This window comes from Nycticebus coucang, chromosome 12, assembly GCF_027406575.1.
Source record: "Nycticebus coucang isolate mNycCou1 chromosome 12, mNycCou1.pri, whole genome shotgun sequence".
In the NCBI taxonomy this organism is placed as follows: Eukaryota; Metazoa; Chordata; class Mammalia; order Primates; family Lorisidae; genus Nycticebus; species Nycticebus coucang.
The window spans coordinates 106,997,498-107,013,632 of record NC_069791.1 but is presented as its reverse complement, the minus strand read 5'-3'; the positions used below and the strand labels follow the sequence as shown (position 1 = coordinate 107,013,632).

Below are 16,135 nucleotides of genomic sequence, written 5' to 3'. Positions count from 1 at the left end.
AGACAAGGAAGCCTACAGGACGATGGATTATTTTCTAATGCCTCACCTCAGTGTCATGTACATTTGAAGAAGGTCTGTTATTTCATTTAAATTACCTGACACCAATCTCCGTGTTTACCTGGTAGCAGCTAGGAGGGACTGTTTCAAGCCCTTGAGAGTAATTTTGCATCTTGATCATGAATTTAAGTAACAAAACCGGCCAAGCATGATGCAGAGAGCTTTCTGGGGTGGTGTGGGAATGATGGTAGAAACCAGCACCTCGTTCCTGGCAGTGGCCTGGCATCGTGATGCGTGAGACTCTGGGCATTTCTGCCTGACACCATGCAGCCTGCCTCGTTCCCTGGTTTGCTGAAGTTGGAGGTGAGGAGAGAATCTGGCTCAAGGAGTTCATTTACCCAGACATACTTGGACAAGTCTCCCCTAACTTCATTTAAAACAAGCCGGTAGACCAGAAATGAAATTAGGCCCCTACTGTGTGCTAGAGATACAGTGTTTAGCAAAACAAAATAAAAAGAACAGAATAAGACATCACACACAGTCCTTTCCTCAATGGAGTTTATATTCCAGTGGGGACACATACAGTCATAAAGACGCCTATAAATGAATGTTAGTTAACAACCATATTAAGTGTTATGAAAATATAAGCAGAGCATAGAGGTGAGGAAATGAGGCTTACCAATGAGGTTGTGGAGTTATCCCTTAGGAAATGATGATCCAGCAATGAAAAGAAGGAAGGACAGGGGTTAGACCAAGGAGGAAGGAACATTCCGAGGGAGATAGGACAGTATGTGCAAAAGGCCTGTGGTGGGCACCAGGAGACTGAGAAGCCAATGCATCTGGGGAGGGGAAAGCACAGGAGAGTGTGGCCTGAGACCAGATGACAGAGGCAGCATGGATACCCCGCTGGTATCTACAGGCCACACAGTGGTGTTTTTGTATTTGTCCCAGGAGCCATTCAACACTGAGTGGTTAGTGCTAGAGCAGAGATAAGCTCAGGCTGTTGAGAAGGTTAAATTCTCCCTTTGACTCAGGCAATTGGTTTATTGAGTGGCCTGCAGGGATGACACCAACTCATATCCAACCTCAACCAGACAGTCTGCAGAATCATCCTGATTCCAGGTAAGGGAAACCGTCACTATTTGCATACTAACTGCAGAGTGAAGTCTGACACCAATTGCTACAAACGTATCACTCATAACAGTGAACAATGGGACAGTGGCTTGGGGAGAGGAGGACTTTGACTATTCTTGAATTTTGGGGCTTGTCTCCCAGCCTGACTTGGCTGAATTTATCTAAATACGGAAAGGATTTGAGTGTTGGGGAGATAGATTGATTTAGAGGCAGAAGGTGCATTAAAATCTCAACTTTTTCTTTTTTGTACCAGCAATACCTCTAATCTGTGGCCTGAACATTTTGCTTGGCAAGGGATTATACAATGAAGACTTGGGGGTTGTATGCCAGGATTTCTAACTGCCATCTCACAGGAGCTTTTGTATAGGTGTCACCTGTGCAGGCTATGAACATATTGAGGGTTCAGTGGCCCTTCCGTATTCCTCTACCAAATGTAGAGCCTTGGGTTTTTAATAAGCTCCTTTCTCTGTCCTGTTCAAATCAGAGGGTTTTGGAACAAATCTACAAGGAGACATCAACAGAAAGATGATGCCATGTGTGTGAGGCGGAAAGAGCAGCCATCCCGATTCCAGAGTGTCTGTGAAGCTGTCTGTCTCAATCTGCGCGCAGTGTGCACATTCAACGTTTTCTTTCTTTCTGTTCTCTGGGGTGCAAGACACAATTAGGTTTCATGTTTTCTCTGCAAAGTGAAAGGGGATGTTCAGAGCAAAGAATTGAGAAACCTCATTCTTCAACATGGAGGGTGTATTGCAAGCAAGCATTTTGGAATTAAAAAGGAAAAATGTTCACTTGGTCTTCTGAAGCAACCTGTTCTGCTTCTCAGGAGTCATTTTATTAGGTATCATGACAGAGTACGTGGCAAGAATGTAGTTAGTAGTAGTTAGTAGTCAAGGTTAAAAATGAGAGAGAGGGAGATTACTTCCCCCAGGGAGGTGGGGTAGAGGGTGAACAGGGACATAGCATAATGGACCGTCTGAAGTGGCCAGATCACCTATGCAGGGAGAAGAGAAAGGGGGGACAGTTTCATCCCTTGGAGCTATCTTGACTTTTCCTAACTTAGCTGCCTGCACTGCTGAGTCCCCAGGCAGGAACAGTGGCCTCGACATTCCCCCAACTGGGCACCTTACCTGAGTGGGAAGGCTGGTGAGGAGTTCAGCCTGTCTTCCTCCCACAGTCATTCTTTAGCATGCAGGGATGCCTTGTGTTTCCGGCACAAGTGTCCTTGTCAGGGGTGGAGGACGTGGGGAATAGAGATGGAGAGGAAGGCGGAGTGGGAGCCACCTGACCCGAGCATCAGTCTCAGCATTCAGAGGGTTCTCTCTCTGCCTCTGGACTACCCTTGTGTTGGAGAAGCAGCACGAGGCTGTTGGAAAGTACTGGCTTCTTCCACCGTCCCCTTCATCACCCTCAGGCCTGGTGTCCACCCTTTCACTCACATGAAAGCCCCAGGGGAGTTTTCACTGTGCCCGGTGACAATGCCTTTCCGTCTTGGTCTTGTCAGACCCTGGACACCTCCACCCTGCCCCCACCATCAAGCACTCTACTTTTGGCCGTCTAAGTTGTCACACTCCTAGATTTCTCCCCAGACTTCCCCATACTCCTTCTCTGCCTCCTTTCCAGGCCTTCTCTCTTTCTGTGAGCTCCCCACAGAGTTCTCAAGGCTCCTCTCAGCCACATAAGTTAGGAGATGTCATCCACAGCTGCACACAACCCCCTACAGATGAACAGCTTCTAAATCTCCAGCCTTGGACCTAACCTCATCTTTAGACGGGCGTGTCCATCTGCTGTGTGCTGGGCTCCCCACACAGCGTCGTGAGCAGCTGGCCCTTAACTGAATCCCACGTGCACTTCCCCGTTCCCCGACCCGGGTCTGCTTCCATGCCTTGCTAACTCATTCATTCAGCAAACACTTACTGAGCTGTTACTATGTATTGGCTGCAGAGCTGGACGTCGGGGCGGCTGGGAGGAAGGAGCAGTGTCTTCCCTCTTGGTGAGGACGTCCCAAGTCACCCGGCCATCCTCCTCCATGCCCACGACGGCTCCCGAAGCCGGCTGCATCTCCCGCCTGAGTGTCTCTTGAACCTTCCTCACCTTCTTTGTCTGTGTTGCCATGATCCTGCTCAGGCCTTCCCCTCTTCTCTGGAATGACTTTGGTGGGAGTGTGCTGGACAGGTCTTCCTGCCTCCCTCCTTCCTTCTTCAGAGACATTCTTCATTCTCAAGCCGGAGTGGTCCTTCTGGAAGACACAGATCCGATCAGTGTCACACCACTGCTTAAAAATTCCTTCCTGGATTCTTCTCATCGGGTCAGGTGGCTCCTCCCCAGGAAACTTTAGCTCTTCAACTCTTTCCTCACTCCTTTCTCTGTCTTTTTGTTCTTCTTCCTTCTCTCCTTCCTTTCTGCCCTCCCTCCTTCTCTCTTTTGCTCTCTTTCTCCCTCCTTGTTTCACTTTCATTTTGCTTGACTCTCTCCCTCCCTCCCTCCCTTCCTTCCTTCTTTCCTTCCTTCCTTCTTTCCTTCTCTCATTCCTCCCTCCTTCCCTCTTTTCCTCTCTTTCTCACTCCTTCTTTTACTGTCTTCTTACTTGACTTTCTCCATTCCTTCCAACAATGATCTGACTGTCTCCATTTCAATTCCACAAACATAGGTACTGAGTCCACCATATGGCCTTGCTACATGCACTTGGGTCAATGAACAAACAAACAAAATATCCCTTACCTCATGGGGCTCATATTCTATTAGGCAGGAAATATCAAACATAGTAAGTAAAGCATATGAATTATATGGCATATAAAGGCAGTAAATACTCTGGGAGCAAATTCAAGGGTCCTCTGCATCCCAAGCCTCACAGCCTGGGACCCACCTTCGGCCCCGCCTCCTTCCCCACCACGGGCTTCCCCTACGTTTTCTTTTTTCTGCCTCAGCACCAAGCTGCTCACACCCCCAGTGCATGTCGTCTTCCACAATGTCCACAGCTTTGCACACTGTCCTCTGTGTGACTCCTCCAGCCTAGACCCTTCCAGCCTACCAGCGTCTGGCTGCCTTCTATTCAGAAGCAGCTCAGGGTCACCTATTTTGAACCCTTGCACCTCTTCTCTCTGGGTTAGAGGTGCCTCCACTTCCTCTGGATTCCCTCGGTGCCCTGAGCTTTCTTTGGCTGTGGCTCTTAGCACTACTGGACTCCATTGAGGGTGAGCTGAGCTCTTTTGCTCCCTCCCTGGGTGAGTCAAGGAGGCCAGTGAGTGCCCTCCTCCGCCTTCCAGACTTAATTTTTGTGTGAAATGGGCCTTCTACAGATTTCCCATGTTTGCCACAAGGTTTGTGGCAAATAAGAAACACCTCGGGGGGCAGTGCCTGTGACTCAAGGAGTAGGGTGCTGACCCCATATACCGGAGGTGGTAGGTTCAAACCTGGCCCCAGCCAAAAACTGCAAAGACAGAGAGAGAGAGAGAAATACCTCAGGGTAAGGGATGGGTGGTCACTAGGCTCCCCCAGCCTCTGAGGCCTCCAGGGAGGTGTCCTTGCTGTTTTTGACAACACTGGGGAAGACAAACCTACCTGGGGTTGAGAACATAGCCGCTCACTCGGGCTCTTGCCTGACGTCAGCTCTGAGCATGAGGGCAACTGGGGGGCCCTGGGGCGGAGCGTGAACACAAATGGACCATCATCGATTGTATTTTTCTCTTTTAAATATTATAGTAATTTGGAAGCCTTTTCAGAGGCTGACATTCAATTTCCCCTTTTATATCATTTCTCAGAACAGCTCTCAAAGCATCAATTTTTCTGTTAAAATCTCCACCTTCCCACCCCTTGTCTATGCTCCTAAAAGGATTTGTGTTTGGAGTTTGACTGTGATGGTGAACTCTGGTCACAGCCAGTTCATCCCCTTCTTTTGAGTTTCAGGTGAGTCTGGGACAGGCTGACCAGCCCTTACTGAGGGAACAAGCAACTACTAGCTTTTTGGCATGTTTGCACTTGCATGCACACACACAAACGTGTTCATGAGAATTCTGAATTGCTGTATTAAAGGGGGACGATATCCTATATTTGGCCTGCTGGTCTCCATGGATATTAGAGATGAATAAATCTAAGGCTTGTAAAGTGTCTGTATCTACATAAATTATAGAGAAAGCTCTGTATTTGTTGGCTTCAGTGGGGAAGTAGTCAGCAAGCAGAATATTATGCTGAAGTAAAACGTCACAGGTTGCTGATCTCCTGGAATTATTGATTCAGGGATGATGGCTCTGCTGTGGGTGTGCAGGGCTGAGAAGGGCTGATCTTCAGGTGGTATCTGTATGTTCACAACAGGAGCCACTGTCAGGGTCAAGGAAAGGGAGCAAACAGGTTAAACATTGGTAAGGAGAAGTTTGCATGTTGTCAGAGGTGAAGAGCAGGGTTTTGGAGTCCAATAAAATTCAAATTAATTGGTTTTGACATTAGTACTACCTTCTTCATGGGGCTGTATCAAAGATTAAATGTGGAAGACATGACAGGTGTGCAATAAGTAATCAATAACGGTAGCCTCAGTACATGAACTCTTCTAATCCATGAGGCTGGCTGTGGTTGCTTCTCCTGGCTTATGGTCCAGGACATGGAGGTTTAAGGGAATCAAGCAGTTTTTTAAAGTCACACAGGTAATGTTGTGGAAGAGCAGAGATTTGGACCTAGATTTGGATCTGGTTCTCATTCCAGAACCCGAATGCCTCCTGCCTCCCATTGCACCACACCATCTCCCATGATTTGGCTGGGTCTCTGCCCACCTCTGCTCTTGCAAAGCTACCTCTTTGCTAACTGCTGTTGTCATAGCCCACTCAAGTTGTAGGTTCTATGAGGCCAGGGGGGTAAGACTGATGGTTGCAAAGCTTTTTGGTGACTTTGGCTACCTGGGAAGAGCAACAAGGTGTGGGTTTCCAGGTACCAGCTGGTGGGTGGATGCCTCCTCCATCCAAGTCTCCCAGAAGTTTCTTCTTTCTACCTGGACCAGGGCCTCAAGTGACCGACCTTAAGGCTCCCTCACACCATCTGAATGACTGTAGGTGCCACAGAGAAGCTTTTGCAGAAGATACATAGCTGGGATGGGAGAAGAGAAAGGGGGCTTGGGAGGGAGCTAGAGATTATGGGAGGGAAACAATCTGTCTCTGTGCTCATGAGAGCCCTGAGTCAGCTCTGATAGCAGCAAGATTCCTGTTGGAATGAAATCCTTCATTCTGTTACTTCTCTGAGAGGGAGTTCACTTTGCCTGAATCTGTTTGGTTCTAAGAGAGCAAGCAAAAATAGTTCAGACAATGAGGAATACCCATTTACCCCCAAATTGTGTATTAATTTCTTGCCTTCAGATCATAGTAGTTTGGTTAGCCAGGGAATCGAATATTTCAGACACTCAGTCCTGTCTCTGAGCTCCTCAGCTCGTAGTCCCCCCTCCATGCAACTCCCACTTAAATCCCACTCTCCCTAACTTCATCTATGGGCGCTTACCTTAGCTACACTTTTTCACTGAATATTCTATATTTCTTCACTCTCTTATAAGCACAAATCACTTTGCATTCATTCATCCATGCCTTCAGCCATTCATGCATCCATTCATCTGTCCATCCATCCATCCATCCATCCACCCACCCACCCATCTGTTCATCATCCATCCATCCACCTATCCATCCATCCACCCACCCATCCATCCACTCATGCTTCTATCTGTCCATGCATTCCTCTGTCTATTCATGCATCCATTCATCTGTTCATCCATCCATCCCTCCACCCATCTATCCATCCATCCACCCATCCATCCATCCACCCATCCACCCATCCATCCATCCATTCATCCACCCATCCACCCATCCACCCACCCACATATCCGTCCATCCATCCATCCACCCATCCATCCATCCACCCACCCACCCATCTGTCCATCCATCCACCTATCCATCCACCCATCCACCCACCCACCTATCTGTCCATCCATCCATCCACCCACCCATCCATCCGCTCATGCTTCTATCTGTCCATGCATCCCTCTGTCTATTCATGCATCCATTCATCTGTTCATTCATACATTATCTATCCATCCATCCGTGTATCCCTCCATCCATCCATGTTTCCATCTATTCATGCATCCATCTGTCCATGCATCCCTACTTTCATTCATACATCTATTCATCTGTCTATCCATCCATGCCTGCCTCCATCCATTCATGTATCCATTCATCTATCTATCCATTATCTAACCATACATCATGCATCTCTCCATCCTCCCATGCCTCAACTCATCCATGAATTCATCCATTCATGCATCCTTGCTTCTGACCATCCATCCATTACCTATCCATCCATGCCTTCATCCTTCCATCCACCCATGCCTCCACCAGTTCACACATCCATTCATCTGTTCATCTATCCATTATCTAACCATTCATTATGCATCTCTCCATCCTTCTGTGCCTCCATCCATCATGCATCTTTCCATCCATTCATGCATCCTTTTATCCGTCCATCTATCCATTCATTATCTATCTATCCATGTCTCTATCTAGTCATGCAGCCCACTGCCTGTGCATCCCTCCATCTATCCCTCCATTCATCTGTGTTTTTATTCACCTGACTGTTCATCCATCCATCCATCATTTATCCATTCATCTATGCATCCTCCACTCATTCATGCATGTATGAATCCATCCATCCATTCACTTACTTTTACTTTCAGCATATACGTTGTTAGCTCCACCATAAACCATGAGCTGGCCTGGGTGCTGTTGCTGTGGAGATGAATTAGCATTAATCTGGTCGCATGGAGACAGATATTTAAAATAACACAAAATACCTGGTGATGATGACAATAGAGGGCTGGGCAGTGTGTTCTGGGAGCATTGTGGGGGTTGAGGGGGATGGAGGAGGTGGCAGCTGCTCCTTATTTACTCAGTGAGCTCCCACATTGTTCTCTGCTTTTCAGTTCACATCACTCTTGCTCATCACCATGTCACGGATACCCCAGCACCCCCCCACCCCAGGTTGCTAAAGAACCAACAGGTCCACTTTATAGACAAAAAACAAAGGCTCAGGAAGACTCTACAACTTGCTTGTGTTAGTAAGCAGTAGGGTAGGCCTGCAAGGAAGGTGGGCTATGTTCCAGGTGGGGTCATTTTCCACCCAGCAGATGGCCATGGGCACCGTCTGCCTAATGGTTCTCTGTCTGTGTTCTAAGCTTTCCTATGTGGCTCCAGCTCCCTCTCCAGAATGGGGTGGTTCATTCCAGCATGGCCCCTCTTCCTTCTCCACCACACAGTACATTTTGACTCAAAGCTGAAAGAAAGTGCTTTGTTGGGTAAGATGATGCTGGATTGACAGGCTGTGACACGTAGCTGTCTCCGCCTAGGAGGCCTGATGGAGGCGCACTACAGTGAGGGTGTCAGACACCAGACACCATCTTGCATCACTCTACATTTCCTCCCTGGAGAGACAGAGGTCACTGGGCCCCATGGTTGGAGGCCACTTTGGAGTCCACCCCTAGCTCTGAACCTTCACTTGCTGATGCTCACTGCCTCGACCTTAGACTTGTGACTTTCCTTTTGCAACTTTGCTACTCAAAGCTTGGTCCTTCCTGGACCAGCAGCAGGGGCTCCACTGGGAGCTTTGGGCAAAGCCTCAGTTCCCTCCCTCTGCATTGTAACAAGACCCCAGGTGGTTCCTATACTCATTAAAGTTAAAGCCTCAACCTCCTTAACTATAGAATGGGAATAGAAATACCTTCCCTGACAGGCTAGTGTGAAGATTAAGTAAATGCACTTAAGGACATTTGTGTGACTGACTGATCATCCACATTTACCCAGGACTGAAAGTGCCCCTGGGATGTGGGACATTCTGTTTTGACGTTGGCAAGGGCCATCCACCTGCCTTCAGCTCAGTGTTTGGACTCCGTAAGAGCTCCTTGCCATGGTTAGGACAGGCAGGGAAGAGCCACAGGGGAACTGTTTGTATTTGCATTAGTGCTGTGTTGGTGGGCTGCCGTGTTTGGGGTTTTGTTGCCATCATTGTGCTTGATTCTTTCTTGATTACAACAGTCACAATAATCACAGCTTTCACTAATGGAGCTCTCAGTATGTGCTAAGAGCAATATACGCATTATCCTCATACAGCAACCTTTAAAAAGTAGAGATTAAAATTCCCTCTTTTTCAAATTGAGAAAAACTAAATTAGGAGGTATAAGGATTTTGCTCAAGGCCCCGACACTAGTAGGAGAAAGAGCCAAGACTTGAGCCTCTAGTTGACATGGGTGTCTGTGCCTTTTTTTTTTTTTTTTAAATGAACAGTACAGTAAAACATGATTAAAACATGGTTAACATGACCAACGTTCTGTTACATTTTGTCATAATAAAAATTAGTAAAAAAAAATAGACATAGCAACAGGGAAGAAAAAAAATTCCATATCAGTTAATCTTTGCCAACAGTTTTCTGACTGGATGTTCCATTTGGAGATTCGAGTCCGTGGACCCCCTGGCCGAGGTGTGCGGGGATCTTGAGTGGGGAGGCTTGCTGCAGCCTGGAGTGCTATTCATGAGATGCTGGAGGCAACCACCAGTGGGGAACCAATGCATAAAGGGTGTGGAGCCACACAGTGGAGCGCCAGGCAGTGGGGTGAAGTATCAGCTCTGCTCTATGTATGTGCTGATGTGGGAGAGGCCCATGACGCACTGTCCAGAGGGCAGAATAATATGTGTAGTAGCATCCTGTCTGTGTAAAAAAGCCCATACATATGGAATGGGTATGAAATTACTAAGTATTTGCGGTACAGGAAATACTACCTCCCTCCCTCCCTCTCTCCCCGCCTTCCTTCTCTCTTTACCAAAGATCTTCATTTGACTCCCTCTCTTCTCTTTCCTCTTCATACCCAGGTGTTTCTGGTCTACATGTCTGCCATGCTTAATAATCATTTTTGTCTTTTTTTAATATTTAAAAATTGTGAGAAATCACTAGGGTGTCTGTGCCTTTAATAACCTGGACGTACAAACTCCCACAGGGAGAGACAGTGTCCTCTGGAGGCTGAGCGCTCGCTTGGAGCTCTTTGCAGACATTTCTTAGAGAACAGTGAAACATTTTTGAAGCGGAAATTTCTTTTTTTTTATTATTAATATTAAATCATGGCTGTGTACATTAATGCGATCATGGGGCAACATACATTGGTTTTATAAACAGTTTGACACGTTTTCGTCACACTGGTTAACATAGCCTTCCTGGCATTTTCTTAGTTATTGTGTTAAGACAATTATATTCTACATTTACTAAGTTTCACGTGTACCCTTGTAAGATGCACCGCAGGTGTAATCCCACCAATCACCGTCCCTCTGCCCATCCTCCCCCCTCCCCCCTCTCCCTCTCTCCATTCCCCACATTCTTAGGTTATAACTGGGTTATAGCTTTCATGTGAAAGCCAAAAATTAGTTTCATAGTAGGGCTGAGTACATTGGATACCTTTTCTTCCATTCTTGAGATACTTTACTAAGAAGAATATGTTCCAGCTCCATCCATGTAAACATGAAAGAGGTAAAGTCTCCATCTTTCTTTAAGGCTGCATAATATTCCATGGTGTACATATACCACAGTTTATTAATCCATTCGTGGATCGATGGACACTTGGGCTTTTTCCATGACTTAGCAATTGTGAATTGGGCTGCAATAAACATTCTGGTGCAAATATCTTTGTTATAATGTGATTTTTGGTCTTCTGGGTATATACCTAGTAGAGGAATTATAGGATTGAATGGCAGGTCTATTTTTAGATCTCTAAGTGTTCTCCAAACATCTTTCCAAAAGGAATGTATTAATTTGCATTCCCACCAGCAGTGTAGAAGTGTTCCCTTTTCTCCACATCCACACCAACATCTCTTGTCTTGGGATTTTGTGACATGGGCTAATCTTACTGGAGTTAGATGATATCTCAAGGTAGTTTTGATTTGCATTTCTCTGATGATTAAAGATGATGAGCATTTCTTCATATGTATGTGGGCCGTGCGCCTGTCTTCTTCAGAGAAGTTTCTCTTCAAGTCCCTTGCCCAGCCTTGATGGGATCACTTGTTCTTTTCTTGCTTACACGTTTGAGTTCTCTGTGGATTCTGGTTATTAAACCTTTGTCAGAGACATAACCTGCAAATATCTTCTCCCATTCTGAGGGCTGTCTGCTTGCTTTACTTACAGTGTTCTTGGTTGTGCAGAAGCTTTTTAGTTTGATCAGGTCCCAGTAGTGTATTTTTGAAGCTGCTTCAATTGCCCGGGGGGTCCTTGAAGAGGACATTTCTAATATAATTTTTATCACCGTGGCCTGCCCCTAGCAAGTGTTACGGGGAAGCCTCAGCCTCTCCTTCTTTTCCAAAAATAAAGCTGCCTCCTTCAGTTCTGCAGCAGCCCCTGCATATATGACAGCCAGAGACAAAAACATAATGAATGGGACTAGTACGGTTTTCTCTTTGCCAGAAGAGCTTAATGACAAGCGATTATTATTGGTGGCAACTTGTCACGTCTTAAGTCTGGGTCATGGCAGTTGTGGCTGTCAGACTCTCTGAGAAGAAACCAATCTCAGCAGCATATTAATGAAAAACAAAAAACAAAAGAAGAATGAAGAACTCATTCAGGGAAGCAGGAGATATAGGGAAAGAGGCAAGTGGCCCTGGGAAGGAAGTGTGGATGAGAAAAGGGAAAGATGAAGGAAGGAAACACATCACTCTATAGCTGCGGTTCTCAACCACAGGAACTGTATTAAAGGGCCGAGGCATTAGGAAAGTTGAGAACCACTGCTCTATAGTTTGAATTCCTCTGATCCAAGTTCCAGAAGATGAGTGAAGAATGAGTAACATTATTCCCCATTTTTTTTCCCCCTAGCCAAACTGGTGTCAAGAATCTTTGAGTGGAAGTGACAGAAAAATTAATTCAAATTGGCTTAGCAAAATGAGGTAATTAATTGGGACATGCAATTGACAATGAGGACATTGGCTTTCAGGTGTGGCTTGAACAAGGATCTAGAAAGGATTTCAGGACCCAATAACTCTTCATCTTCCCACTTTGCCTTTGGATCTGGTGGTTTCCTTCTTAGAATGGTGTATAGTGGCAGGTGGTGCCCAGAAATTCTGGATGAACAGCCTTCCATATTCCAATCTGACTGTAAAAGGAACAGTCTTTTCCTAGTGACTTTCTCCATGAATCTTGGGGACCACTTGGATTGGACCAGGTTAGGACATGTTCCTACTTTTTGAATTAATTACTGACAATTTGGAGGTTGGATGAGCCAATTGGCTTGACTAAGAGAGGGGAAATGATGTCTCCCAGGGGAAATTCAATATGATCAGGAAAGGAAGAATGGATGCCCAGTGGTCAGAATAACAAATGTCCTTCATGTGGCTTAGGGAGACCTTCACTAAGAAAAGGGATCTGAGAATAAACTGAGCTCCATAGAGACAGCGCCGGAGCAAGTGAGAGCCGGATGGGCCCTGGGCGACTTTGTGCCTCACTGAGGAAAAATAACTAAACATGGGCAAAGGAGATCCTAAGAAGCCGAGAGGCAAAATGTCATCATATGCATTCTTTGTGCAAACTTGTCGGGAGGAGCCCAAGAAGAAGCACCCAGGTGCTTCAGTCAACTTCTCAGAGTTTTCTAAGAAGTGCTCAGAGAGGTGGAAGACCATGTCTGCTAAAGAGAAAGGAAAATTTGAAGATACGGCAAAGGCAGACAAGGCCTGTTATGAAAGGGAAATGAAAACCTACATCCCTCCTAAAGGAGAAACAAAAAAGAAGTTCAAGGATCCCAATGCACCCAAGAGGCCTCCTTTGGCCTTTTTCTTCTTGTTCTGTTTTGAGTATTGCCCCAAAATCAAAGGAGAACATCCTGGCCTTTCCATTGGTGATGTTGCAAAGAAGCTGGGGGAGATGCGGAATAACACTGCTGCGGATGACAAGCAGCCTGATGAAAAGGAGGCTGCAAAGCTGAAGGAAAAATACGAAAAGGATATTGCTGCAGACCGAGCTAAAGGAAAGCCTGATGCAATGAAAAAAGGAATCGTCAAGGCTGAAAAAAGCAAGAAAAAGAAGGAAGAGGAGGAAGATAAGGAAGGCAAAGAGGATGAAGAGGAGGAGGAAGGTGATGAAGAAGAAGATGATGGATAAGTTGGTTCTAGACCAGTTTTTTTTTTTTAAAGAAAAAAATTTGAAATGTTAAGACTGTGTAAGATTTGTTTTTAAACTGTACAGTGTCTTTTTTTGTATAGCTAACACACTACCGAATGTATCTTTAGATAGCCCTGTCCTGGTGGTATTTTCAACAGCCACTAACCTTGCCTGGTACAGTCTGGGGGTTGTAAATTGGCATGGAAATTTAAAGCAGGTTCTTGTTGGTGCACAGCACAAATTAGTTATATATGGGGATGGTAGTTTTTTCATCTTCAGTTGTCTCTGATGCAGCTTATATGAAATAATTGTTGTTCTGTTAACTGAATACCACTCTGTCATTGCAAAAAAAAAAGTTGCAAGCTGTTTTGTTGACATTCTGAATTCTTCTAAGTAAATACAATTTTTTTATTAAAAAATAAAAAGAAAAGGGATCTGAAAAAAAAACAACAGCTGGCTTTAGGTGCCCAGAGAAGGCCAGTTGTCCAGTTACAGGGCTGGCAAACTAAAAATGCTCCCTTGTACTTAACTTTACTGGATCCTCAGAGACCTGACCTGATAGCCTCTGGTCAGGTAGAATTTTTCTCTGGCTTGGTGGGAGCTGGCCTTTCTGCGTGAGAATAGCTGGACCTCACCTCCAACAAGGCATAATTGCTAACAATTCTCCTTGGACTCCTGGAGTCAGATGCTCACCTGCAGGTGGATGGAGCACCAGGTGAAAGCAGTTGGGGCCTCTGCTGTGTCCTTACACAGAATTAAGGGCCTGAATCCCAGCAGGTGTCTCCGTTGACTGGCAGGGCTGGGTCCAAGAGCAACAATCATTGTGTGGTTCTAATTAAGTAGAGTTTGTTGGGCGTCCTGAACTAGTTGTGGCAGGAATCAAGCAATGCATCCTTCCCTGTATTGATATTCTTTCCTCTAGCATTGCAGTCCTTGCGAGTGGGAAATGTGACTCTCAATGCTGAACTGGGACAAGGTCTGGAATTCCCAGAAGATGTGATAGTTTCAGCCACGGTATTTGTGGTTTGGGTGCAGGTGACTAAATGATACAGCAAACAGATATGTGCTTTGCTGCGTCCTCAGCATGGGGTCACCTGTTGGCACAGGGCAAATTTTCAGAGAGAAGAACAAGGCTAGCTTACACAAAATTCCAAAGTTTCAAGTTCTCTCCCAGCTTCTGGGAAGACAACATCGGTGCATTTAGCAGAAGAGTTGTTTGGAATAAAATTAAGCTAGGAATTGGATCCAGGGCCTTTATCTGGATCTGCAGGGCATTCAATGTGTGATGTTCCCTCTGCTTCCTCTCCTGACTCATCTCCCACCATTCTCTCCTTTGCTCCTTCAACTTCAGCTGCTCTGACCTTCTTTCGCTCCCTGAACTTGCCAACCCCTTTCCTATTTCCACATATACTGCAAAGGAATAACTCTCCAACCCCAGCCCGCCCGCCCACCCCCAGGCTTTGCCTGGCTGACTCAGCCTGCTACAGCAGATGACCCAGACTGGGGCTCTTTGCCATCCCTCTCCTGAACCATGACTCCATCTGATTTCCTTGAAATTATCCTATTTGTTCATTTCTTTCTTAAAAAAAAAAGTAAAACCAAGGGCCTTGTCTTTGGTGGCCTCTCTTCCCCAGATCCACTTTTCTGGAGCCATGCCTGGCCCATGGCCAGAACTTGTGAAATGTGTGGAGTGAGTGAAGGGCAATCAATAGTGAATGCTTCTTCCTAGAGCCACAGATCTGGCAGGTCTGCTCAGACAGAAGCAGCCCTGGGATCCAGTCCTTCCTGCCCGCCGGCCGCCTTGCAGACTCGGAATACTTGTGCCAGTCTCATTCCCAAAGCAGTGGCCGAGCAAGTGGCTCAGGTCTGCAAGGTGGTAGAGGACTCCGCAGGGCATTGTCCCTGCCTTCAAGAACTCTTGGTGTGAGGGGCAGACAAGATTTGTACCTCTCGCGTACAGTGTGGGGCTGAGGAGGGGGAGCAAAGACAAAGACTCTGAACATTTAGAAGACAAGGATGAGCAGGAAGCGGAGGCACTGGGAAGCCCACAGTGGGCTTGGGACTCAGGGCTGCGCGGACAAGGCAGCCGTTTTCTCCACCAAGTCCACTTGGCCAAGCCTTTTCTATGTGCCAAGTGATTCGTGTGCGTCATCTCTCAAAATATGCACAGCAACCCAGGAAGGCGGTTACTGTTCTTATCATTTCCGTGTTTCAGGGGGAAAAACAGAGGCTGAGATTAAAGGACTTGTTTCCAGTAAGAAGCAGGTCCCAGGCGGGCTGTGTGCAAAGCCCACGTTCTTCCTGTAGAGTCCCCGTTCCTTGTGCATTGTCTTTATTGAAACCACTTCACATGTGAAGGCATCGTGATGTAGGAAAGAGAGCCCCAAGTTAGGAGTCAAGAAGCCCCATGTCTATTCTACTGATTTATGTAAAATTTGGAGCAAGTCATCTAAGGTTCTGGAGCCTGAGTTTCCTCATCTAGAATATACGGAAGTTGTACTTGGCGGTACCTAAGTCTTGTCATCCACCAGCATATTCTGCATATCCTGAGAAAAATACATCCTCCAGAGCTCCTCGGAGGAGAGTCTGATTCCGTGGGTGTGGTGTGGAGCCTGCAAACCGGAAGGTATAAACAGTTCCCCAGAGCAGCTGATGCACATGTAGCCTGGGATACTGAAGCATTACATTAGCATTTTCAGCCCTAGGCATTAAATTTGTCTAAGGAATTAAAAAAAGTTCTGGAGGCTGGGTGCAGTGGCTCACACTTTTAATCCTAGCACTTTATGAGGCCAAGGCAGGAGGATTTCTTAAGGCCAGAAGTTTGAGACCACCCTAAGCGGCATAGCTAGACCTATCTCTACAT

The 16,135-nt window shown here is 46.3% G+C and overlaps 2 protein-coding genes across 2 annotated transcripts in view; both read left to right on the top strand.

The window, feature by feature from the left end:
* Window positions 1–16,135, top strand: part of GRIN2A (glutamate ionotropic receptor NMDA type subunit 2A) — a 446,701-nt gene that overhangs the window by 235,728 nt on the left and 194,838 nt on the right. The gene's annotated exons all lie outside the window — the stretch shown is intronic.
* On the top strand, window positions 12,559–13,294 carry LOC128561599 (high mobility group protein B1-like). The gene has a single exon (XM_053556040.1). It carries the CDS (start codon window positions 12,640–12,642, stop codon window positions 13,270–13,272), a length of 633 nt encoding a protein of 210 aa, XP_053412015.1. The 5' UTR covers window positions 12,559–12,639; the 3' UTR covers window positions 13,273–13,294.

Bases quoted from the DNA above. Each gene is read 5' to 3' on its own strand.
- LOC128561599 (XM_053556040.1), top strand. From the start codon at position 12,640: ATGGGCAAAGGAGATCCTAAGAAGCCGAGAGGCAAAATGTCATCATAT.